We start from the raw sequence: 27472 nt of genomic DNA on the forward strand, positions 1-27472 counted from the left end.
AACAGAGTGAGATTCCGATTCAAAAAAAAAAAAAAAAAAAAAAAAGAAAAAAGCTCAAAAGTACTCTTATGTCAAAACTGTATACCCTTAGAATTCTTTTTTTTTGAGTCAAGAGTCTTACTCTGTTGCCCAGGCTGGAGTGCAGTGGCACTGTCTATCTCTGGGCTCAGGCAATCCTTCCTCCTCTGCTTCCTGAGACTAGGGCGCATGCCAGCACAGTTGGCTAATTTTTATTTTTTTATTTTTGTTGTAGAGATGAGGTTTCACCAAGTTGCCCAGGCTGGTCTCGAATCCGTGGGCTCAGGCAATCCTCTTGCCTCTACCTCCCAAAGTGCTGGGATTATAGGCATGAGCCACCACGCCCAGCTGGCTAATTTTTAAAAAAAATATTTTTAGTGTATATATTTTTTTGAGTTGGAATCTTACTCTATCACCTAGACTGGAGTGCAGTGGCACACTCATAGTCACCACAGCCTCTACCTGCTGGGCTCCAGCAATCCTTCTGCCTCAGCCTTCCAAATAAGTAGCCAGAACTACAGGTGCACATTACCATGCCTAGCTAATTTTTTTGATTTATTGTAGAGACAAGGGCTCACCAAGCTGCCCAGGCTGGTCTTGAACCCGCAGGCTCAGGCAGTCCACTCACCTCGGCCTCCCAAAGTGTTGGGATTACAGGCTGAGCCACTGAGCCCAGCCTAGAATTCTTTTTTAAAAAATTTATTTATTTATTTTTTGAGTTGGAGTCTCACTCTGTCGTCCAGACTGGAGTCCAGTGGCCGCTCCCAGTCACTGCAGCCTCGACCCACTGGGCTCTGGCGATCCTTCCGCCTCAGCCTTCCGAGTAGCCGGAATTACAGGCATGCGCTACCATGCCCGGCTGATTTTTTAAAAAATTTATTGTAGAGATGCAGTCTCGCCAAGTTGCCCAGGCATGGTCTCGAACCTGTGGGCTCAGGCAATGCACTCACCTCAGCCTCCCAAAATGCTGGGATTACAGGCTGAGCCACCGGGCCCAACATAGAATTCTTTTAAAGAAGAAATCTTTATATGAAGATACAGATCACTATAATCTCATAGGAAAAAATGCCAATAATTTCTACCTTGATCCATATTAGTAAAACAAACAAACAAACAAACAACTCCACATGATTCTACTGACTTAGCCAAAAGGATATAGGCTGTAACCCAGTCTCTTTTGCTAGCCCTCGTTTCTCCCTAGTACATTCACTTATTCACATGTATTTGCTGAGTGCCTGCTGCTCCAGGCACTGAGACACAGCAGGGAAGAACACAGGCAAGGGCCCTGGCCTTCTTGGAGGTTAATACTAGTGGAAAGGAATAATGAGATAACCTTTACATAGTGTCAGTGGCCACTAAGAAAATTAATGTAGGTTCTGTGACAATTATTAATAGGGGCTGGCTGTTTCAGCTAGGGTGGCCTAGAAGGGTCTCTCGGATAAAAGACCATTAGGACCAGAAGGAGACAGCCACATGAAGATCTGGGAGAGAAGCTTCCAGAAGGGCAAAGGACCGAAAGGAGAGTGCAGTGGGGCAGCCACCCAGAAATCAAGGAGAAGAGATGGAGTTCAGCACCAGGTAGAGTTCTGGTGACCACAGCTTTACAGACCATGTTAAAGTGTTTGGGTTTAATTTCACTTACAATGGGAGGCCACCAGAGGGTTTTATGCAGGGGTGGCGATCAGAACTGATATTTGTTTCGGAAAGTTCCCACTTAACTCATCTGGGTAGCCACCTGAGCTGTTGTGAACCAAGAGGAAAGCCATCCTCCAAAATGACAAACATTTGCAAATGTTACACACTCCAGATCCTTATTATGTTGGCACCTAAATCCCAGAATATCCTTTTCTTTTGTCAAAGGTGAATTCATATGCTGTGCTGTATTTCTCCTTCGTTTGGGGCCAAGCATGGGTGGTAGAAACCACACAAGTGTGAGTGATGCCATTAGAAAAGTTTGGGTCTCCTGGCAACAGTCAGGAGGGTGAACGCAGTTGCTTCTGTGTCTAAAGGGCAGGCTCTTTAGGCAAAGACATGGTTGCCCTTTTTTTCCTCTGGGATCCTGAGGATGAGGGAAGGGAAAATTGTGAATAACATCCCCAGAGGAATGACACTAAAACTCTAGTGTTAGATAGAATACATGTTGTTTAAACTGCTGATTTCCTGAACAGTTAAAAACCCTACAAGTTAGAGCACCTCAGATTCTACTTTAATATCTATTCATTCCCATCTGTGTATACTTGGAGACCTGCTCTTGATAAGCTCTTCAAGGTAGCTAACTGCAATATTACCTCTAATAGTATCTCTCCAATCTGGCTCATAATTGCACTAATAAGGCAGGCCAGCTATGACTGTAAGGAATAAAAACTTAGCAACACCACTTTCCCAGGCCAAGCACAGTGTGTGATTCAACTTAACTGATATTTGATAAATGGATGTTGAGTTGAATTTGCTTGTAAACAGCTTTCATGAATATACTTACTGATTAAAAAAAAAAAAGCAGGGGATAATCATTAGTGAAACCACAGTAAAAAGTAAAAGTATAAGCGGCTTCATATGATTGTAGACATTCTCTTTATATGGGTAGAAGGGACCCTGCAAATTAAAGATAAGGCAACTCAACCCATGTCTTAGCTCAGGCTGCTATAACAAAATACCATTGGCTGAGTGGCTAATGTGATGGTTAATTTTGTGTATCAACTTAACTGGGCTATGGGATGCCCATATAGCTGGTAAAAAATATTATTTTGGGGTGTGTCTATGAGGTTGTTTCTGGAACTGATTAGCATTTGAATCTGTACACTGAGTAAGGAAGATTTGCTCTCACCAGTGTGGATGGGAATCATCCAGTCCCTTGAGGGTTGGAAACAAAAAAGGTAGAGGAAAGCAAATTCTCTCTCTCTCTTCTTGAGCTGTGGCATCCATCTTCTCCCGCCCTCTGGCTCTGGGTGAGTGGTGGTCCTCACCCTGGTTCTTAGGCCTTCAGACTTGGACTGAATTACACCACTAGCTTTCCTGAATTTCCAACTTGCAGGCAGCATCTCAAGGAACTTCTGGGCCTCCATAATCTCGTGAGTTGATTCCCATAATGCATATCCTCTTATATATGTTTATCCTGTTGGTTCTATTTCTCTGGAGAACTTTGACTCATACAGCATATAAACCACAGACAATTATTTCTCACACTTTTGGAAGCTAGAAGTCTAAGGAAAGGGTGCAGTGTGATTGGGTTCCAGTGAAGGTCCTCTTCCGGCTTGCAGATTGCTGACTTCTTATATCTTCACATGGCAGAAACACAGATAGAGAGCTCTCTAGGGTTCCTGTTATAAGGGCACTGACTGTATTCATGAAGGCTTTACTCTCATTACATAATAAACTTTCAAAGGCCCCACCTCCTTATATCAGCACATTGGCAGTTAGGATTTTAATATATGAATTTTGAGAAGACATATTCTGTCCACTATCAGCACAATTCACAATTGAAAAGATATAGAATCAACCTAAATGTCCATCAACTGATCAATGGATAATAAAAATATAAATCAGTGGGTAATAAAAAAATAAAAATGTGATATATATATGTGTGTGTATATGTGACACACACGCAATGAATACTATTTAACTGTAAGAATGAACAAAATAATGTCTTTTACAGCAACTTAGATGGAATTGTAGACCACCATCCTGAGTAACACAGGACCAGGAAACTAAACACTGCATGTTTCCACTTATAAGTGGGAACTAAGCTGAGGGTCTGAAAAGGCATATAGAATGGTATACTAGACACTGGAGACTCAGAAGGGGGAGAATGGGAAGGAGGGGAGGGATGAAAAATTACCTATCAAGTACAATGTGCACTAATGGGGGTGACAGGTACCCTTAAAGCCCAGACTTCTTCACCATTATACAAAGCAGCCTTGTGACTAAAAACTATTTGTAGCCCTAAAGCTAATGAATTAAAGAATTTTAAAATTTAGTCCATAACAACCCGGGAGGGTAGCCGGGCTCGGGGGCTCAGTCTGTAATCCCAGCACTTTGGGAGGCTGAGGTGAGAGGACTGCCTGAGCCAGCGGGTTCAAGACTCACCTGGGCAGCTTTGTGAGACCTCATCTCTACAATAAATCAAAAAATTAGCCGGGCGTGGTAGCGCGCGCCTGTAGTTCCACCTACTTGGAAGGCTGAGGCGGAAGGATCGCTGGAGCCTAGCTGGTTGAGGCTGCAGTGGCTGGGAGCGGCCACAGCACTCCAGTCTGGGTGACAGAGTGAGACTCCAACTCAAAAAACAACAACAACAACAACAACAAAAAACAACCCAGGAGGGTCAAGAGACCTGTCCAAGGTCATATACTTAGCTGGCAGCAGTGCCAGGGCCCACATTCCAGGTTTCTGGCTGCTGGCCCCAGTGTTCGTCCTGCAGGCATGCAGGGTTAAGGAAAAAACCGTAGTAAAGGTAGTTAATTGCTGAGTAGGTTGGTATGCAGCTAAGTAGAAAACCAGAGTAAAGATAGTGGCTGAGTACAGGTTGGCATACTTGGGTGAATAAGCCTGTGGCCAGGTTCTGTACCGTATTCATAAGTAAATATATCATCCTCCTCGAATTCCATCTGTGAGTAGGGAAAGGAACTTCTTTATCCCCAATTTATCCCCGCCCCCCCCCCATTTTGCCTTTCTCCTGTCACCCCCAAGTCTTGTCTTCAAGACACACAAGATATTTTTTCCCCTTCTTTTTCTATTTCCCACTAGGTTTTCTCTGAAATAATTTAATACATTTTCTTTCTTTTTTTTTTTTTATGAGCCAGAGTCTCACTCTGTCGCCCAGGCTGGAGTGCAGCGTCATGCTCACGGCCACTGCAGCCTGGACCTGCTGGGCTCAGGTGATCCTTCCATCTCAGCCTTCCAGGTAGCAGGAACTACAGGCGCATCCCATCTTCTGTGGCATACATCTTCTCCCGCCCTCTGATTTATTGTAGAGACGGAGTCTTGCCAAGTTGCCCAGGTGGGTCTCGAACCTGCAGGCTCAGACAATCCTCTCGCCTCGGCCTTCTAAAGTGCTGGGATTACAGGCTGAGCAACCGAGCCCAGCCCAGAAATACATTTTCTTAACAGCTAATGAATTTTTAAAAATCTTTCTTATATGCCAGAGTCCATGTTACACACATTTAAACCTCAGGACACTGTATTAAGTAGGTTTTATAATTTTCCTCAAGAGGACAAGAAAGCTATGAGAGGTTATTCAAGGTCCCCAAGATCACAGAGCTAATTAGGAGGAGCTGGAATTTGAAGCTTTGGTTCATCAGATTTCAAGGTCTATGCTTCTAACCACTACCCTAAACATCCTACATAGAGAGACATCAAAAGTCACAGTTCCTTTTTTTGATGCCCACCTAGACCCTGAGGCATGGTGATTATGAAGTCACCCTGCCCTGTCTCTGCCTTCCTAAACTGTACTCTCCCCTTGCCCATCATTTTTATTTTTTTTACTTTTGAGCCTGACACTGACTGAAACAACATAGGCTTATAGATTACAAAAAAAAAGAAAGAAAGAAATAGTAAAAAAGCACAAGGCAAAAAACCAAATCTTGATTCAAAAAAACAGACATATTCCTAAAACCATTTACTTCTCTGCAGTAATTTGCTCCATCTAAAGATAGTGTAAACCTACTGGGGTTCCACAGTCTCTGTAAGTCAGATTCTATTTCCCATGGTGACTTTCAGCGACTGAGTTTGATTCCAGAGCCAAATCCTGATTTCAAAGGAAAACGTAAGACTAGCAATTCTAGGCATTAAAGTTTGAAAAAAATCAATCAAAACAAGTTCCTCTCCCTTCTCAATCTTTATTATGTGTTTTAGTTGGCCCTCTGAGGTCTTCTATTGAATTTACTCTACTGACTTTTGACAAAAGAAAACATATTCAGGTCCAATTGCTATTAAAGCAATCTAGTCAATAGATTTAAGAAAAAAATTGTAGAAAGTTATTAAAATTCTTTTACTACTGTCAAATATTTCCCCAAACAATTCACAACTCTCTCTGCCATTAATTAGTTGAGTACTTCCATCCTAAAGTGCTGAAGAACATGGAATTTGGCAACACCCGAATCTATTTTCTAGGGCCTTAGCTCTCCCTTGTGTATAAAAATGGAAATGCAGCTTGCTAGAAAATTTTGCCCCAGTAAATCTGATGACCTAATTTTAAAAGCTAAAATGTCATTTGATAAAACAAAAAAAGATTAATTTTCCATGCCTTTTTATATGTCATGACAAAAAGGAAAGGTTATTTAAAATGACAAAACAAAAGCAGAAAATATTAAAAGTATTATGCACATTATGTTTTAGACAAAGGATCAAAATAAAAAAATCTTTCCAGTATAAAATAAGGTATTTTAGGAGAAGAGTACATCTCTCAGAATCACTAATGCCCTCAGCTGAAATATAGCTGAGAGAGTCCAGCCCCTGTCTCTGACTCCAGGCTGGATCATACTTAATCCAGCCCAAACAGAGAAGACATTATCTTGTTTCAAAGATTTCTAGAGAGAGAGAAAAATCCACAACCTACCTCTTCACATGTGAGGAAATATTTTATTTCTCACTTTGTATTTCCACAGAATCACAAATGTTCTTTGCAGTCCCCATTTCTTTAACCTTTCCTCATGCTTTTCCCAGTTCTCTGTGACTCGCCACAGATTTGTCTGCTTTTTCCTGAGTAGAATTCAGCAATCTGGCCACCTGTAGCGGGAGGCCAACTAAGGGAGCTTATCCTATGTTTGCATCTTGTGTTACGCAATTTTGCTTTTTTTTTCTTTTTGAGTTGGAGTCTCACTGTCACCCAGGCTGGAGTGCAATGGCACACTCACTGCATGCAGCCTTGACTTGCTGGGCTCAGGCAATCTTTCCGCCTCAGCCTTCCGAATAGCTGGAACCACAGGTGTGTGCCACCACACATGGCTAATTTTTTTATTTATTGAAGAGATGAGGTCTTGCCAAGTTGCTCAGGCTGGTGTCTAACTCCTGGGCTCAGGCAATTCTTTCCTCTGCCTCCCAAAGTGCTGGGATTATAGGCGTGAGCCATCGCACCTGGCATGTTATGCAGCTTTTTAAGGCACCAAAGTCAATCCTGTTGAGTGGTGTCACATTTTGCTTTACTGACTAGCCTACTATTACATATTCTAAGAGTCTCTTATTTTGTTTCTTCACTTTGAACTATGGGAAGAGAAAAATCCAAGGACCCTTAGAATGGTCAGCAGACATGATGACAGGGTCCCCACTAAAGGCACATACACCATGGGAAGCTCAAGCTTTCATCTAGTGACAGACTGGTCAAGGAAAAATAGTGTGTTCTGTCTTTCTGTAAAATTCCTCTTGAAACTCCATGGCTTCTGAAACTTGCTATTACCTATCTCCAGATTTAAAGATCTGAAGAAGTGAGTCTCATCACCGTCATTGAAACAGCATTTGTTGGGGCCCAACTGCACAGGGCATTACAAAACAGAGTGGTGTCTTCCTTTATGGCCAGGAGCTTAAGCAGTATACCAAAAGAAACATACACACACTCATAAGAGCTCCACAGTAGATATATGATGGCATAAGAAAGGTAACAAGAGAAGCCAGCAAATAAGAGGGACTTTTAAAATGACAGTCTCAAGACATGAGATCTATTGTGAGACAAAGGCAGACTCTCCAAAGTCCGTTCTCCCCATCCAGCTGGCATTGCACATTATCCAGAGTACATAAGCTAGATTGCATTCCAATTATCTCCAAGTGCTGTGGGGCAAAAATCACTCATACAGCAATTAAAAAAATTCAGGGATATCACTAAATGTTTTAAGGAAGGGAAGAAATCTGAAGTTGGCAGAAGGACCAAAGGAAAAGGAAGCATGATAAAACAAGGCATTCCAGAAATCACCCTCCAGCCCACATTTTGGCTCTGCAGTCACCTCTATTTTGCAGAGCCTCTGCTTCCATAATGATGACTGCATTGTGATGCTAGAAACATCACAGCCAGTGTGTACAGGGCTAATGTTAAACCAGAAAACCCTGGCCTGCTGGGCTTTTCAGAAGTCTCTGCCAATTTAGGTAGGTGGGATGTCTATTCTCACACATAAAGAAGCAAAGATATTTTTCCAAGAAATTATCAAGATGAGCCATTTCTTGTGCATGTGCAAACACACACACTTATAAGTAATATGTAGTACTGCCTTTTATCATCTTGGGCATACCATGAAAAATGCACAAAATAATAATGGATAAAATATTTTTTTAACCATATTGATACACTCTTCCATATTTTCTCAAGGGGCCATCCCCAATTTAGGAGAGTGACCCATGCCTTGAGGAGAATTAGGATACAGTTAGTATGCAAAGACAAAAAAGACAAATAACATCTTTGACTTCCAAATTGGATTGTGAGCCCCTATCAGGCAGCCATCAAAACTGGGATTCATTGACAGGGAGGAGTTCCCTCAGTTTCAAAGACTCTTCACAATGAAGAACTGTGCTCGGTGGATGGGGATCCTCTGAATGGCATGAGCAAAGTGCAGAGCATTTCACTTAGGACACACAGTGTATGAGAAGTTGCTGTCTCACAAGAAGGCTAAGAAGAGTGTGAAAGGAAGTAAAGACAGAAAGGGAAGGGGTCAGACCTCAGGATATTTCTACTTCTTGTATAATAAATAATTTGTCTGGTCTTTGTCCTGGGTTTCTGGCATGGGGTTTTTTTTTTTTTTTGGAGCGGGAGTCCCACTCTGTCACCCAGACTGGAGTGCAGTGGCCGCTCCCAGCCACCGCAGCCTTGACCAGCTGAGCTCCCGCGATCCTTCCACCTCAGCCTTCCGAGTAGCTGGAAATACAGGTGCACGCTACCATGCACGGCTGATTTTTGATTTATTGTAGAGATGAGGTCTTGCCAAGTTGCCCAGGCGGGTCTCGAACCTGCAGGCTCAGGCAATCCACTCACCTCGGCCTCCCAAAGGCGCGGGATTACAGGCTGAGCCACTGAGCCTGGCTGGCATGGAGTTTTTACAATGCTTAGCATCTCGTGAGTGATATGAATGTCTTTGTTCTGATAATGAGATGAGGTGTGATGGGCCCCTAGATAGCTTTGGATGAACAATGGTCACCAGAAAGATCAACCACATGATTAGAAAGCTGGAACTTTGGGCCAGCCTGACCTCCAGGGAAGGAAGAGAGGTTAGAGTTAGAGTGCAGTAATGTGGCCAGTGATTTATTCAATCATGTCTATACATTATGAAACTCCAATAAAAACTCTGGACAGGACACTAAAGCCCAGTGTTACTTCCTGGTGAACACACTGATGTGCTGGGAGAGTGATGAACTCTGAATCCATGAGGAGAGGGCAGAGGACCTGGGTTCCCTCCCAGACCTCCTTCTATGCCTCTCTTCACTGGTTAGTCTTCTTGATTTGTACACTTCATGACAAAACAGTTACAGGTGGTGCTTTCCTGAGCTCTGTAATTCTAGCAAATTATCAAACCCAAATGGTTCATGGGAACCCTTGAATTTATAGCCAGTCAGTCAAAAGTGTGGGAAGTCTAAGGACCCCCAAAGTGTGGCTAGTATCGGAAGCTAAGGCAGTCTTGCTGGGGACTGTGCCTTTTAACTTGTGGGATCGATCCTAACTCTGGGTAGTTAGTGCCAGAAATGAATTGCAGCTGGAGTTGAAATGCAATACTGCCTCATCAGAGTCCAAGTCCTGAAGTGGGCGAGGGAGAAGTGGGGGAGAAAGAGAAGGAGCCACCAAAAATGCTCAGAGGAATTTACTGGGAAGCAAATGAAGCTTGGGCTTCAAGTCTCTCACTCATGATCTCCTTCCAAGACTCTGGGAAGATCCCTCACTATGCGTTCATATGGTCACATACTTTTACAAAACTTGTAAAATTAAGACGTGTTTGAATTGCTTGTTTTACAAAGCTCAGGACCCACTCAACCATCAGATCCTGTAAGCTTCTGGTTTGACAACCCCCTGGTGGTGACTTAGCAACTGTTGAGGAAGGGACCAGTTGTACTGCATCCTGCATGTTCCAGCACAGGGTGGAGAAAGCAACCAAGAGTTTGCAAACTCCCAAACAGAACACAAAAGAGCTGAGAGCACTGTGAGACCAAAGAGGCCAGGGATTTTATGAGACATCAGAATGCAGGAAAGCTTCCAACTAGAGCCTGGGGCCAGGACCCAGACATCAACAGCACATGTCATCAGTCTCCAAAAGAATCAGATGAAACCAGCTGCATGTCAAAACCTCCTGGAACAGGAACAGACCAGCAGCCCTGTGCTGAGACCAGAGGAGACCCACAGTGGTTTGGAGGGGTAGGGAGAACCTCAATGCTATGCTGAAACACCAACTTCCACCTTTATCCAGATGCCGTCTTGGGAAGGAAGACAGGCCGGGAATCCCCAAAAGAATAAACAAACAGCCTACAGAGTAAGTGAATGTTGAACTGACTACCCCCAAAAGATAAAGTTAACTTGACACTAGCTAACACAAATGACATTAAAGTTTTTCAGTGGAAATAGGGATTTCAAACAACTCAAAATACCTTTTTAAAAACATTTTTAAAAACTGAGCTGTGTTTGAAATTGTGATTCTCCTGATTGAAAGCAGCATTATAAATACAGAAAAAAATTTTAAATTCATCCAACTGAACAGATTCTCTAAAGGACACTGTGGGAATTTTTAGCATACTATGATGACAAAATAAAACCTGTTTGTGAGAAAACTATAACACCATTTGCAAAGAAAGTGGCCATCTCACCTAAATTTAACCCAAGTGTACTGAGGCAGAGACAGCGAAGTAGCCACCAAAATCCTGTTGTCCTGGGCTCACAGCCAGACCACATTTCCCAATCTCCCTTACAGTCTGAATGGCCACATAACCAAGTTCCAGCCAATGGAATTAGGTGAACTCCACATCCATTCTTCCATGTTGCTTTCCCCACTTTCAGCTCAGGAGGCTGGGATGGAGATGACCAAGCTGTCAGAGGCTCTAACAACCTGGATCCCTGAATGATCATGGAGGACAACTGCCCTCACCAATCAGTAACACCTGTCATGAACTTTTATGTGAATGAGAAAACAATTTTTTTTTTTAAAGATACAGGGTCTCACTCTGCTGCCCAGGCTAGAGTGCAGCTGTGTGATCATGCTGAACTCCTGGGTTCAAGTGATCCTCCTGCGTCAGCTGGGGCTGGGACTACAGGCATGAGCCACCATGCCTGGCCAGAAATCAACTTTTATTTATTTATTTTGATAGGTCCATGGACAGGACATGTTGAGGTCTGTCTGCTGCAGCAGTGAACATACCCCTCATCTGTACTCTAGATCCACTTCGATTCAGTGTGATTTAAGTATGGCAATCAATGAGCACTTACTATTTGCACCTGGAAGTTAAATTCTAACAAGATACAAGAGCTTGCTTACCAACTAGTTGGGAAAGCAGGCAGGTTGGCAACTACCAAGACTACTAGGAAACTGTGGCAGAAGGACAAGCAAAGAAATGTAAGAGCACCGTGAAAAGTACAATTAGAATTTATCTGTGCAGGCACCACAGGAGGTGGGCAATTGAATTGGGCCTTGTAGGATGAGGAAAGTTCAAGAGAAGAAGAGAATAAGGAAGTTCAATCCAGACTGAACACGAGTCTGCAGACATTTTATCCATGGTGCTGTGATGCTAAAGACAAAAAAATCTTGTTCTGTTCACCCCAGGGAAAAGAATCAAGGCCAGTGAGAAGCAGCTACAGGGAAGAAGATTCCATTCAAAGGGAGGAAGAGCTAATAATCAAAGCTGACCATAAATCAGAGGTCTACACAGACAAAAAGGCGGTGTGTTTCCTTTTAGGGATGGCCAGCCTCTTGGCACAGGGACTACAGAGAATGTGATTTCAGCAAGGAATGGGAAGCTGCTCCATTCAGCTGCCTTGCAGCTCTGAGATTCTATGGCTCTTCAGTGTCTCTGCCAAGCAGGCTTTGTACAACGTTGCCAGGAAAAAGAAGAATTATTTTAGCCTGGTTACAGCATTTCTTACACGACAGTCCTTGCCAAACTCCCTTTCAAGGGTATGTTGGCTGGGTTCACGCAACGTGTTGAATCGTAAGCCGGTAAAGAACCTCTCTTCATATCCAGGCCCATGAGAACCCCCTCAATATAATTTTATTATCAAAAAAGGTTAAAGTCCTATTAAATAGGACCGCTGCTGGTAAATAGGAACACCAATGACGGTAAGCATCTACGCTGAATGGTTAGGCCATGGGATAATCTGCATCTACTGCATGTCCTGGTTAGCAGCAGGCTGTCAGTTCACACCAAATGTGGACACACAGTTTTCAAAAGAGTAGACTACGGAAAGATATATTACAATAAAGCTGTATTGAGAAGAGTTTCATCTTTCTTGCATAACTTAGTATGCTGCAAGGCACTTTAGAGTTAAATTTATAAAAAACCCATTTTCACAGTGTAATAAAATCAACTTGTTTTCCATTCTTAGGTGTGTGTATTAGAGTTAAAAGGAAGTCTACTAGGTACACTAAAAAGAGAAATGCAATCCTAACATTACTAGTAAGTTAGTAACTTTCCCTTTCCTCTTATAAGTTTATACTTTCATTTTCACAAACAGTCATTGAGTCTCTACTATGTACTAGGTATGGTACAAATCCTCAGCAATATAAATGGAATGAAAAAAGAAAAAGAAATAGGTATCTTAAACTTTAAAATTTCCTAAGATTTCTCATGTTGTTTTGCTCAAGAGCAAGTCCCAATGATTTTTAAAAAAATATATGTTCAGCTATATTTGGGCCCAATAAACAGAGTCTTTTTGTTTTGTTTTGCTTTGTTTTTTGCTTGTAATGTTTGGAGATTATACATATCAGAGATTGACTTTAAAACATTGGCCTAGTTATTGCTGTCTCATCTCCTGTAATAATACTCCAGGTACTTAATTTATTGCTTAAGGAAAAGAGAAAGAAAATAGGATTTTTTCAGAGCTCAGAAATGAACATTAACCAAAAAACTCTTCACATGATAAAATGAATCTTAATTATACAACTACAACTTCAACAGTGAAACAAAGGAAATTCATAAAACCATACTCTGAGAGCACTGGAATGTCTGGCTGGATATGGCAGTAAAACAATTACACAAAAGTTTTTTATATGCAACTGTTCAGTCACAAGTATGAGCAATGCTTTGTTAGTCTCTCTCTTTTCAGAATCACACAGACTTCACTCTTTTTGAAATTCAGGTCACATCCCTGTTATCACACAACATCCTGAGTAAATCACATCTCAAGTGGTGCCAAGACCTGTCTGCCCTTGGTACCTAATCTCAAAATACTGCCCATTGTCTTCCTACCCACCTACCTACTTATGACATGGGCCCTAAATGCCATGTTTCACAAAGCTTGGGAATTGTATCCCCTTTTGATAAAATGAACAATTCCCAACAACAGTTTCTATTTTGTTTGGCTTTTAATCAACTGCACTTACTATTTGCAGCGTGCATTTACTGGCTGTGTCTGGAATGCATGTTCCAGGTTGCCCCGCCTATCTAGGTACTAAGTCTGTTTCCAAAAATGGAAAGTAGAGCTAAACCATTACATGAAAGATTTCCACAGGCCTCGACATTCACACATGTGGCTCCTGTGAGGATGTTGATATTTTTATGCTCCCTAAGGAACATTCCAAAATTTCAGTCCTAAGCCAAAACGAGAAGTCGCCATTTTCCAAAGGAAAAAAAGAACACAAACAAACTGTAAAATAACATTTCCAAGCATCAGTGACCCAAGTCCCAGGCTCCAATCTGTGTTTGTGATGGACAGAACAGATCAAGCTGAAATCAAGCATGCAAATGCATTAGCACCCACTGATTCTGTTCTTTCTAGTCAGCTGTGTGTCCCGCATAGTCAAGCAACTTTTCTGGGCCTCACATTCTTTGTCAAACTAAGAGAGTACAGAAGGAAACTCCCATCTGTAAATGTGCTATCAGTCTACAAAATACCAACATTGTTAGAAAACTCTAACAACATGTAGAGACTGAACCGTCTCTGCACGCCTTATCAAAGTAAAACCTCAGTTAAAGACCACGAAATGAGGGGGAACAATTAAAAAGACCTCTAAGGTGCCCTTCCATATTTTGATTCTCAGTTGGAGAGAGTGAGCCATGACCAGGCAATTGGTCATAAAACATTAGTGGGTCTCATAGCTCTCATAATCTTGTGCTTCCAATGGCCAATTCTGCTCTAGCAAAAAATTCTGTGTGATCTTTTCTCCAAGGACTACCTTGAAATACAGAAAGACTCCCTACAACAACAGAATGATCTTATCTTCTGAGTTCAAGAGAGCCCCTTCCCTTTGATTGGCAACTTGGCTCCCTCAGAGAATTCCAGAAACCTCTGGTTTCTCCAAGTCAACAAAACACTCCACCTAGCAGGAGCAGGTCAGAAAAGCTACACTTACCCTTAGCCATTGCTTCTCTGTGAGGGCGTCGCTGTAGTCCACGTCACGGCGCTGGCGAGACCCCCTCCCAAATATTTTCTCCTCCTCTTCTTCACACGTAAGCCTTTCTACTTCAGCATCATCCTTAATAATCCAGGAGGGCAGCTCGTCCTCCTCCATTAAGCGGGGCTTGCGCTTTGGATTTCGAGCATCTTCCCTCCGCCGGTCCATGTCCATACGCTGAAGAGATTAATACAAGTATCACCAGAGGGAGAGAGATTCTGTGTAGTACAGGACTTACAATATTCCCAAGTTGTCTTTTATGGCCACAGGGTCCCTTTCAGCTTCTCTCATCCTCATTGACTTGTTCTAGCTTAGCCCTAAAGTACAGTGTCTGGGGAAAGATTCCTCAAAGTAAACATCCTTTCCCTTCTTCTGCACCCAGCTTTTGAAATTTATTTATGCATTTAAGAAATATGCTTTGAGAATTCCTTTCCTTATTCTCTGTGTGCAAACCCTCCCATTAATAGTGGGAAAATGCAAATTGGGAATGCATTTTTAAAATATGAACCCTTGCTATACAATTCATTACTTCCCTGGAAGAAACGTATTCTTTGAGTATAGAAAAGAAAGTTCTTTAAGAAAGTCTCCTTTTATTTAGTAGGGCCTGTGCTGTTAATTAAACAATAGAAAAACACCAAAACAACAACAGTGACCCAAGGTATAAATATGGAGTAGCCACCCATGGTTGGACATGTGGAAGGGATGTAAATGGTTTCATTAGTCTGTCAGCCATGAATGTACTAAATTTTCAATATATCCCTGGCACTGTGAGAGTATCCTCAATTCCTTACCTTTTCATAAGAGTTGAACTTTATGAAAATATGATATCACAGAGACAGAGCTTAGAGGTAATCTCATCTCAACTGATCAAGTTATAAGTGAAACTTCTTTCTTTCTTTTTTTTTTTTGAGTTGGAGTCTCATTGTCGCCCAGACTGGAGTGCAGTGGCTGCTCCCGGCCACTGCAGCCTCGACCTGCTGGGCTCTGGCGATCCTTCCGCCTCAGCCTTCCAAGTAGCTGGAACTACAGGCGCACGCTACCACACCCGGCTAATTTTTTTGATTTATTGTAGAGATGAGGTCTTGCCTGCCCAGGCGCGTCTCGAACCCGCGGGCTCAGGCAATCCACTCACCTCAGCCTCCCAAGGTGCGGGATTACAGGCTGAGCCACCGAGCCTGGCTCTTTCTTTAAGATTAGAAAATATAGTTTAGGCCGGGCGTGGTGGCTCAAGCCGGTAATCCCAGCACTTTGGGAGGCTGAGGTGCGGGAATTGCCTGAGCCTATTGGTTCGAAAATGGCCTGGGCAACTTGGCGAGACCTCATCTCTAAAAAAAAGAGAAAGAAAAAAAAGAAAATATAGTTTATTTAGAAAGTAAATTAGAAAGAGAGAGAGAAAGAGGAGATTCACTTCCCCAAGGTAGGGGAGAGGGCCAAAGCCAGGAAACATGGTCAGGCCATAGCTCAAAAAGCACATGGCCACACCATAGTTTAGCAAGGCAATGGCCTGACACCACTACCTTTCAGAGCCTTCAAAATACCTCTCTCTCCACCTCCTCCTCTCTTTTTCTAAAAATCCAGTTCACTTGTAAGTAAACTAAGAGCCATAAACTTGGCTTTTATCTGTAACCAAACAATCTAATAGATCAAAAGAAGAGTAACCGGGCTTGGTGGCTCAGCCTGTAATCCCGCACCTTTGGGAGGCTGAGTTGAGTGGATTGCCTGAGCCCGCGGGTTGGAGACCTGCCTGGGCAACTTGGCAAGACGTCATCTCTACAATAAATTTTTTAAAAAAAGCCGGGCATGGTAGCGCATGCCTGTAGTTCCAGCTACTTGGAAGGCTGAGGCGGAAGGATCGCCGGAGCCCAGCAGGTTGAGGCTGTGGTGGCCGGGAGCGGCCACTGCACTCCAGCCTGGGTGACGGAGTGAGACTCCAACTCAAAAAAATAAAAAATAAAAAATAAATAAAGAGTAAATGAGATTGCCACTGACTTTCCGTACACATTAGTTATATAGGTATAAGTCACTAGCTAGATGTATCATTTCTACCATCAAATAGACCATTAATCTTACTTTATTTACCTTTTCCCTCTTCCTTTGGTTCTACCTTACTGAAACAGGGATTCAACATTTTTTTCTTACAAGCTAAAAGTGATAAAATGTAAATAAAATATCTACTACTTGAACCCAAATATGACCTCTAGAACCTAACTTAATAATCAGAGGTCAACTACCCTTAAACTATGCTTCTTCCTCATTTTTGGAAATCATATTCTCTGAATCAGGTAGGTTTGGGGCATGGTGGAGTCCCATTGATAGATAAATGTGACCAACCTGCTCTGTCATGTGCTATATATAGTCAGCTCATGATACTCTGCTTAATTCTGCCTTCTAATGCCTTGGTATCAGAAATGGAATCTACCAGTCTCCATAACTAGCACACAGAGGATGCATTGTTTACAGCAGGATCTAAAGAGGGGCTTCATGAGGCAACCTCCTAATAGTTACTAGATATGAATAAGAAAACAAATGTTTTTGCTAATGTCCTACACTGAGATGACAAAATATTGCCATTTTGATTTTTGGTTAGCCTACTATTATCTATACTAAAGCCTGTAAAATGACTTATGCTATCCATTTGCCTACACCTGAGAAAATAAATCTTTTCTGATATAAAAGCAAGTTATGCACTTGCTTTTTGTTTCTTTTAGGAAATGTAGATATAATTAAATAAGATAAGCTGAAAGTTTTAATGACTGCATCTCCCCCTAGAGATTATTCTACCCGCAAAACACCAGTATAAAATCTTAAGTCAATCTTTGAGAAAAAAATCTAACTTAGTTACTACATGAATATATTTGTCTTGAGAACTGATTATACTTATAAGTACAATTAATCTGAAAAAATATTTCTTGCCTTTGTGGAGAGCACAGCATCTAAAAATTACTTTTTAAAATATTTCTTGACTTCGTAGCATCTAAAAGTCTAATGTGTGCATGCTAGCAAAATGTTCCAGATACATATCTTGAGTTTTGAAAGATCTTTTTAGGTAAAATTAGTAAGTAATCAGTATGAAAAGTAACTTCTTCTGAAGTCACATTTTTAGAAGAAAGCAAGACAAATATTTAAAAAAAACATTTGTGGTCAACCTGCTCTGACATTACATATGTAGTCACATGAAAGTGACTATCTACATATGTAATGTCTAACCAGTGTCTATGATAAAAAAACAAATAATAAGTTTGTGTTAACTTTATAGAAAGAATTAATTCTTTTATAATAATGAGTAAAGAATTTAAATATTTGAAATCCAAAGATTTATTCTAGCTCACATTCCATTCCTGTTTCTCACTAAACTTTAATTTAATCAGACTAGCTGGCAAGGATTCAAACTTGATTTCCTGCCCCCTTGTGGAGGTGCTAATGAACAGGGAATGGTCAAAGGCAGCCAGTGGATTATAAAATTTAAAAAACTAAACCAAACCCCAAATCTGTATAACTCCCAAAATAGAAGCCAACCTTTAAGAAACAAGAAGGAAATTTACAAAATCAAAACGCCTATAAAAAAAAAGTGTCCCCTAACCAGCCATACCCGTTTCAGGCCTGTTCTTTGTGTTGTAAAATATTTCCAAGTTAAAAAAAGGTTGTGCCTTGGCCAGACATTCAAATATTTTTCTGAGATTTTCAATTTTTATAAATCCTTAGTCCAAAAGTGAGGCAGGAGAAGTACTTTTTCCCCTTTGTTTTGGGCCTGCTGTTGGACTTCTCCACCTCCAAGCCTAATCTAATTTGTTTAATGGCAGGACGCTTATCCTCTGCAGTGTCTTGACATTATCTGAGCCTTTAGCAGTACTGATTTACTGTCCATCAGTGATCAGCCAGGAACTGAGGGTTCCTTGCCTGGGTGTTCCCAAGTAATCTACAGTTTAATATATTCCTCAAGAAGAGAGAGAATGTCTACTTCTGATATTTGTCCCTAATCTCGCTAAGTAGAGAATACTGAATCAATGAATGTGGTGAACAACAGTATGAGTTAAGAAATTTAGGGTTTATGAACACCCTACATTGACTGTGCTGTTTGTTAAGTCTTTCTTACTGCTATTTCTCTCCAAAAATGACTTTACCTGGTAGAGTGATTCATTTCAGGTAAGGAGAGAGAGGGGGAAGTGCAATCCCAGATTAGGAGTATAGGAGTTATTCCTAAGTCTACCTGAATTTTCACAAAAAAGAATTAAATGTCCTTTCTTGTGAATCATTATACACAATCAGTGTTCCCTAGACAAAAATCAGGCACATACGCAAAGAAAAATAACATAAGCCTTCACACAGTTGGAGCTCCGTTCTCAAAGACTGTCTAGGTGAAAAAGGTGAAGACCATGAACCCTGTGGATCATATTCGGCCTGCAGTTGTGTTTCGTTTGGCATGCAGTGTTACATAATTTTAAAAACTGAATTTAGTTGCAAACATTTCAAAATCCAGAAATTGCCTATAAAAACCTCAATTTCCAGCTTCTCTTGAAAATTTGTAATTTCTGGTGACACAGGTCTCACATTTCTACCTCGCAGTTCCATCCCCCTTAGACATTTCCAGTAAGCCTACCCCTGTCCACTAGCTTCACTCATGCCAATTGCTAATCTGAGACCCGAGGGCATTCAAATTAGGAATGTCTGGTTTTAGGATATTGCAGCATCCAACCCCCAAAGTTATGGCTGATGTTTACTCACTCCTTCCCCAACCAGGCTAAATGTCTTTGATAAAGATCCAAATGATTGAAGGTACTGGAAGTAACCTCTTAACTTTGTACATCCTGATCCATCCCGACATCTTCACAAAGCCTGACATTTTGCAAATATCATCATTCATTTGAAAAATATTTATTAAGTAACTACTATGTGCCAGGGGATACACAGATAGTTAAAATAGCTATAGCAAAAGCCTTGAGAACACAGCAAGTACATACCACTTCTGTAAACCTTCTTCACTAGCCAAGGGGCTTGCTTCCCATAAACACTGGCTTGTAGCTGCCCTCACACATAAATCAAACTCAGATTTCAGTAAAATTACAGATGCTACGTATTATGGCACATCAAGGTTGAAACCATGGACGTTAAATCCTCAAATGCCAAGGTCCTTTTACACCTACTTTGTACCAGTGAAATCCAACTGGTTTTGATCTTTAAATGAAGGCTGTACCTTTGTATATACCTAGCGGGTTCTTATTTGCTACAGCGGGCTCTCTTCAACACATAGAAGAGGAACACCAGCATCACTTGAGCTGCCTGCCCCCACTGGGAACATATTTGCTTTGCTCTAATAAGAGGACTAGGGCATAATTATAAATGTAAATGCCTATAGGAGCCAGGCATGTTTCCTGAATGACACTGGCCTGGGATGATTGGAAATGAACTGGGTACAAGGGGTGGGAAATGTCTGTGGTAAGCTGTAGACCACATGGCCTGTCCAGAGGGTACAGCTGCTATTCAGCTCTGGCCAACTGTTTCCACACAGAGATGTGGGCATTGTATGGCGCGATCTCATTTTTCAAGAGAAGCCAGAAATCAGGATTCTTTCTATGTTGGCAACAAATGGGAAATTAAAAAAAAAAATGCTGTGTGGGCCAAACAAAATATGTCTGCAGGCTAAATGCAGCCAGTATGCAGTCTCTGAACTAAAGAAAGGCACAGGCTTCACGAATGAAGTGCTGCTTGGGCAACTCAGGCTCCAGACATCTTGGTTAACAGAAAAAGGGGCAGAGGACTAAGGCATTTATTTCATGATTTCCTGCAGCATTACCATAAAAAGATCAAATTCTTCTTCTCGTCGAGCAATCATTTGGTTCAGAGTCTCATCATCCGGCACTTCATCTTCTTCCTGGGGTTAAAAACAGAGTAATTTAACAGGCTTTAGGAGAGAGGCTGGACAGCGAGGGTGAAGTACAAACTAGAAAGGTGAATCTGCCATCCAGACAAGAGGAGCCTCATTTCTCAAGCCGAAAAGACAGGAAAGGGTCGCTGGGTTTAGTACTTGACATTATTATTTTACAGGCTATTCAAACCATCTTCCCAGAGCAAAATCTGTTCAAGGAGGAAATGTGGTACACTGTAAGAAATACTGGTTCTCCTGGGTGTGTATTCTGATTCTGTTACTGTTAAAGCAAATTACTTAATGTCTCTCTGCTTCAATGACTTCATCTGACATTTACTTCATAGGGGAATATGAGATTTAAATAAGGAAATCCTCATGAAAAAGTGCCTAACATTAATTCTTTTAATTGCATTTATCATATCACAAATATAAACACTTATTTTCAAAGCCTTACAAGGAACATGAGTTTGTGAAACTTTGTGATTAGGCACAGAGTAAGAAAGAATAAAAATCATATATATGTGCAAATACCTAGGCTTTACGATTTTTGATCAAAGCATTTCTGCAAGTTTTATCACTGCTAATGGTTAGAGCTATGAGTGGGACAACTCAAAAGGTGACAGTAACAAAAAGGAAACCTTCAAAATTATTCTTAATTAAATAATTTAAATGAAACAGAGAAAGCAATTACATAAGAGCGAAAATTTTCATTTAATATTATGTTAAACAAAGGCATGTTATTTCTTTGCTAATTTCTCAGAAACCAACAGTTCTCAAGTTTTTCAGAAATGTTATGCTACGACTTCCACACTTTAAAAAAATGATCCTAAAAGTTGGGCATATACTACAGGACTTATCTTCCAAAATTATTTTTATCATATGCTGAGTGGGCTTGTTAAAAATCAAATGGGAAATTTCAGTGTATCAGCAGAGGGCAGAAAGAGGAAAACACAGAGCTTCAAACATCCAATTTCACAAATCGTATGTTCAAAACGAGGCAGTAAGTTTCAGAAAAGGAGTATGAGTGTACTAGCAGCTCAAATGAGATGACTATGTCAGTTCCCAAGATAACGTCTTTTGCACTGTAGGAACTTAATAAGTGTTAGAAATGAATGCAATCCAGTAAAGTAAAAAACCTATGATTCAAGAAAATAATTACTTCTGAAAAACCTTCTATTCCAGCTCACCTCCAGATTACTTAAAGTCAATTTGTCTAAATGTTACATTTCCTCTAACAAAGACAGCCAAGCAAGGAGTGGGCCCAGGGTACAAAGTATCTGGGTAACACATCCTCTGGTGAACTGGTGTTGTGCTCTGCGGAGAGCCACACTGTTACCCTCTCATCAGCTGTACAATGGAGGGCTTAGACATTCGCATGTCCAAGATGTAAAAATTATCTCCTAAGCTAGCAAGAAGCCTGTGCAGGATGACCTGACCTTCGTGGAGAACCAAGTGGCTGGGAACTGCATGATAAATCTTCCTGGGTTCTTTGTGTCCCAGCACTTCAGTGCATCAACCTATGCTGCCTTGAATATTCAGAACCAAAGGCCTTAACTGCATTTTCTTAGTGTCCTCAAATGTCTTCATATGGGGGACATCCTGAAAATGGTAATGTTCGTCTGACACCCTGGGGGCCTGGAAGGGACATGGAGCCTCAGCAAGGCTGTTCATAGCTGGCAGCAAGTGGCTGGCAACAAGATTCCAGCTCCCAGCAACTATCAGGTCTGAGAGAGATCAATATCTCCGGGCAGGCTAAGAAGGCTAGAAAACTCCAGGCTCCCTTGCACCCATGTAAACCTCGTCAGGTGCCATTTTCACAAGGTCTATGCAAAACAAATAAGCAAAAATGCAGTAAACACTACTGGTTGAGTATCAGCTCTCCCCACACCTGCTTTGTGATGGTGTATATCATTCATCATGTTGTTTTGTGGAAATGCCCAACTGTATCAACAACAAAATCTGACAAATTGACTTTATACCTGTATCAAATATTCAATTTTGAGAATCAGTGGTAAATTACTGGAGATCAAAATTTATCAAATGTGTGAGGATGTTGTGAATGTGTGCATATGCATTATAAAATCATTTTCATGAAACCCAATGGATAGCTAATCAAATATATTAGACAGACAAATTAGGAGGCATAATATAAAAGTGTTCTTCAATTTGCAAAAGGGCTCATTTCAGAATTCTTTTAAATATCAAGCTGCACTTCATATTTAGAGTCATCTCAGAAAAAAAAAGTACAGACAGTCCCTGGTTTAACGATGGCTGGACTTAGGATTTTTTGACTTTATAATGATGCGAAAGGGACATGCATTCAGTATGTTCTTTGACTGAAGATGGGGCTATGTCCAGATATTTTCAACTTAAAATGGATTCATTGGGATGTGACCCCATTGTAAGTTAAGGAGCATCCCATATAAGAGTTTTAAAATTAATCCAGTTTATATATTATAGAAGACTTCAAAAACACATATCCAATTTGAGGCAAAATCAAACTCTATCTAAGATATGCAATAGCCGGGCTCGGTGGCTCAGCCTGTAATTCCGCGCCTTTGGGAGGCTGAGGTGGTTGGATTGCCTGAGCCCACGGGTTTGAGACCTGCCTGGGCAACGAGACCTCATCTCTACAATAAATCAAAAAAAAAAAAAAAATCAACCGGGCATGGTAACACATACCTGTAATTCAGGCTACTTGGAAGGCTGAGGCGGAAGGATCGCTGGAGCCCAGCAGGTCGAGGCTGCGGTGGCTGGGAGCGGCCACTGCACTCCAGTCTAGGTGAGAGAGTGAGACTCCAACTCAAAAAAAAAAAAAATATGCAATAGTATTCCATATGACTATGTAAGGTAAACGTACTCTTCAACTTATAAGTATGGGCGCACACGAAAAATATGTTCACTCCCAGCCATTTTTTTTTTCTTTTTGAGTTGGAGTTTCACTCTGTCGCCCAGACTGGAGTGCAGTGGCCGCTCCCGGCCACAGCAGCCTCAACCTGCTGGGCTCTGGCGATCCTTCCGCCTCAGCCTTCCAAGTAGCTGGAACTACAGGCACGTGCTACCACACCCAGTTAATTTTTTGATTTATTGTAGAGATGAGGTCTCACCAAGTTGCCCAGGTGGGTCTGGAACACACGGGTTCAGGCAATCCACTCATCTCAGCCTCCCAAGGAGCGGGATTACAGGCTGAGCCACCGAGCCCGGCCCCAGCCAGTTTAATGATAAGGAATGGTACTGGTATTTTATAGTTTGTTAGACTAGATAAATATGCTTTCAAATCTATTCCAAATCCATTTTGGGATGAATATTTAATATAAGATTACTAAAACTGGCAATCTAAAAAAATACAAATGACAGCCCCAAGTTCCCCTGAAATAAACCTAATCAATGCATTTTTTCCTCCAATTTTGACAAATAAAGGCTGTTTGACCAGTATTTTTCTCAGCCTTTGGTCAGTTCTTATTAAAAAACTTGAGGGCTCAAGGATGGGAGAAAGAAGGAGGGTCCCTGTCAGCATGTCTTGTCTTGTGCAGCAGATTTTGTCCCTGCAGATGTCCTGTCTGCAGTTCTGCATCTGCCCTACAGAAGGCAGCATTGACAGTACAATAAAGCGGTTGGTTGTATCTCCCTGGGAAAAGGGACGGAGCCACAGGGCAAGCCTTGAGGTCCCTCCAGCAACAGCTTTAAGACACTCGTTTAGATAACTTTGAGAGGTTTTCTGTGCTTGGGATCTAAGACAGTTAATGTAGTCGTTTTAATTAACTCCAGTTCAGGAAGTTCTTTAAAGAACAAACAGGTTATTCTTAGTTCTTCAGAGACAAAAGGTCACTGTCTGATTTCATCAATTTGGGGCTTTCTGTAATACCTCATTTTCCTCTTCATGCTCCAAGATGGCCTGCAGGAACGCCCTTCGCTCGTGGCTTGAAGACTTTTGGTCAAACATGCCCGCCTGGATCACTTTTTGATCCACGTTTAGCTTGTATTTTGCAGCTGCGAGGATCTTTTCCTCCACACTGTTCACGGTGCAGAGCCTCAGCACCCGGACCTCGTTCTGCTGCCCGATGCGGTGAGCTCTGTCTTGGGCCTGCAGATCCTGTTTGGGGGAACAATGGGCCATGAGGACTGTGATGTCTAGCTTGGCCTCGTCCACCAGTCCCTCCCCAGGAGGGAAATATGGAAAGGTTATATATTCCTCCTTCACTCAGGTAAAATTTTGCTTACAAGGGGGGACTCAAAAAAACCCAAAATTTATTTATAAAAATTTGTGTATTCTTACATGTTTAATCTTCAGTCACCTTCAAAGCACTTTCTGTTTGGTGCAATACACTTATCAAGATGCCTTTTCCATTGCTCAAAGCAGTTTTTAAACTTGTCAATTTTGATGCCTTTTAATGCTTCTGCCTTTTTCTTCCCCCACCTCCTCTACATCAGCAAAACGTTTCCCTTTGAGGACTTTTTCCATTCAGGGAAACAAAAAAAGTTGTGGGGCAATATGGAGCATGAGGGTCATGACCTTTTTGGTCCAAAACTTGCTGAACACTCAGCAGTGTGGGCAGGTTGTTCATGTAAATCACCCATCATGAAATGAACAAATGAGTTGAAAGAATTTCCAAAAAAAATTCACTGAAGCTGAACACAGCCTCTCACAACAGTGCCGACTGGTACACTAATGCCGATGGGTTCCTAGAACACTTACCTAGAGGGGGGAAGCCTGTACTACAAGCGGCCCACCCTCCAAAAAATAATTCCAGTCTTTTTCAGGTTCACTTCTAAAATACTCTTTTTAAAAATATACTTTTCTTTTTTTGAGTTGGAGTCTCACTCTGTTGCCCAGGCTGGAATGCAGTGCCACACTCATGGCCACCCCAGCATCAACCTGTTAGGTTCCATCATTCCGCCTCAGCCTTCCAAGTAGCCAGAACTACAAGCACGGCTAATTTTTAAAAAAATTTATTGTAGAGACACGGTCTCGCCAAGTTGCCTGGGCTGGTCTCGAACCCGCCAGCTCAGGTAATCCACTCACCTCGGCCTCCCAAAGTGTTGGGATTATTGGCTGAGCCACCGAGCCCGGCCTAAAAATATACTTTTTAAAATACACAAGCTACCTTCTTTGGAAAAATTCAAGGTCATTTCTAGTTGAGGAAACCTGGATTTAAATTAACAAAGCCAACTGACATACATCTCAGGTTTTGAAAAATACAGGTCTCAAAATGTGTTTATCTTTCTCTAAGTTCACCATCAAAATTAGAAACTAGCTAAAACAAAAAACAAGACACTGATGTCAGAATTATGACTTAGATATTACCTATACCTAATCTTAAGTTCCAAGAAACACCTCCCCTTTGGTATGATGTGTTAAAGATAATTTTTAAAACACCACTACTACTACTTGGGAGGCTGAGGTGAAAGGATTGCCTAAGCCCAGGAGGTTAAGTTTAGGTGAGCTAAGATCGCGCCATTACACTCCAGCCTTGGAGAAAGTGAGACCCCAATCCCCTGCTCCTCAGAAAAAGAATGAAATTTTCATGAAATATTTTAATAAAAACCTTTATAAATGTATGAAGCAAAATTTTACAGCTACACAATAAAAACTTGCTGGTATGACACTTTTTTTTTTTTTTGAATTGGATTCTCATTCTGTTGCCCAGACTGGAGTGCAGTGGCACACTCCTGGCCACCACAGCCTCAACCTGCTGGGCTCCAGAGATCCTTCTGCCTCAGCCTTCCAAGTAGCCAGAACTACAAGTGCGCGCTACCGCATTCAGCTAATTTTTGATTTATTGTAGAGACGAGGTATTGCCAAGTTGCCTGGGTGGGTCTCGAACTCAGGGGCTCAGGCAATCCACTTTCCTCAGCCTCCCAAAGTGCTGGGATTATAGGCTAAGCCACCGAGCCTGGCTAGCTTGACACTTTTATTAATTGTAGTCCAGGTGATGGTAGCTAGGCCAATGCTAGTTAGTTGTATACACATACCCCCATTAGACTACATAGATTTTTTAGAGCAAAGGTCTGTTACTTGTATTCTGCACTCCTAGTACCTTATTTTGTGCAGAGTTGATGCTCAACAGCTATAACCCATTATCTCTACCAGGCAAGTTTCCCAGTCACCTGTGTAGCACAAGGAGGCAGCAGGCAAAAGTCTGCCCAGATTTGTTTTTGCTGCGGGGACCTTTAAAATGAAATAACTAGGCAGGGCACAGTGGCTCACTCCTATAATCCCAGCACCTTGGGAGTCAGAGAAGACAGGACTGCCTGAGCCCACAGGTTCCAGACCAACATGGGCAACATGGCGAGACCTCGTCTCTACAATAAATAAAAAAATTAGTCGGGCATGGTGGCATGTACCTGTAGTTCCAGCTACTTGGAAGGCTGTAGCAGAAGGATTGCCTGAGCCCCGCAGGTCGAGGCTGTGGTGACTATGAACGTGCCACTGCACTCCAACCTGGGTGACAGAGACTTCAACTCAAAAAAAAAAAAAATTAACCGGACTCGGTGGTTCAGCCTGTAATCCCAGCACTTTGGGAGGCTGAGGCGAGTGGATTGCCTAAGCCCGTGGGTTCGAGACTAGCCCAGGTAACTTGATGAGACCTTGTCTCTACCAAAAATCAAAAATAAACCAGGCATGGTAGTGCATGCCTGTAGTTCTGGCTACTTGGAAGGCTGAGGCAGAAGGATCACTGGAGCCCAGTAGGTCAATGCTAAGGTGGCCATGAGCATGCCACTGCACTCCAACCTGGGCAACAAAGTGAGACTCCAACTCAAAAAAAAAGAAAGAAAGAAAGAAAGAAATTAAATTAAATAACTAATTAGGCAAAAGTTTTTCCTCAGAAGATATTTGAATAAGTTAATATAAATATCATAGTGCTGAGCCATGAACACAGCTGGGACCCATCCATATTAGATTACTTTCTAAAAGAAGAAAAAAATGTGAGGTGGAAAATTAAAATCCAAAAGAAAAAAAGTCCTGAAAAAATCCTAAACTTTCTTTACAAGTCCTTAGTTCAATCATCTCTCTCAACACAAATTCACCAGAACTGCTAAGCTGCAGTCAAGGGGACAAGCTCCTGTGTCATCCACCCTTTATTATCTCTTG

The 27472-nt window shown here is 41.7% G+C and overlaps 1 protein-coding gene across 4 annotated transcripts in view; it reads right to left on the minus strand.

Annotated features, from left to right (window-relative positions):
- SMARCA2 (SWI/SNF related, matrix associated, actin dependent regulator of chromatin, subfamily a, member 2) overlaps window positions 1–27472 on the minus strand; it is a 193369-nt gene that overhangs the window by 61346 nt on the left and 104551 nt on the right. For all 4 annotated transcript variants that reach the window (XM_021714086.1, XM_021714085.1, XM_008061339.2 and 1 more), the window contains 3 exons: window positions 24245–24472; window positions 20308–20385; window positions 14475–14693 (listed from right to left, as the gene is read on the minus strand). In XM_021714086.1, the coding sequence (XP_021569761.1) occupies window positions 14475–14693; window positions 20308–20385; window positions 24245–24472 (525 nt within the window). The remainder of the gene's footprint in view (window positions 1–14474; window positions 14694–20307; window positions 20386–24244; window positions 24473–27472) is intronic.

The sequence above is a fragment of the Carlito syrichta genome, unplaced genomic scaffold (assembly GCF_000164805.1).
Source record: "Carlito syrichta isolate Samal-C Ts95f unplaced genomic scaffold, Tarsius_syrichta-2.0.1 Scaffold305211, whole genome shotgun sequence".
Lineage (NCBI taxonomy): Eukaryota > Metazoa > Chordata > Mammalia > Primates > Tarsiidae > Carlito > Carlito syrichta.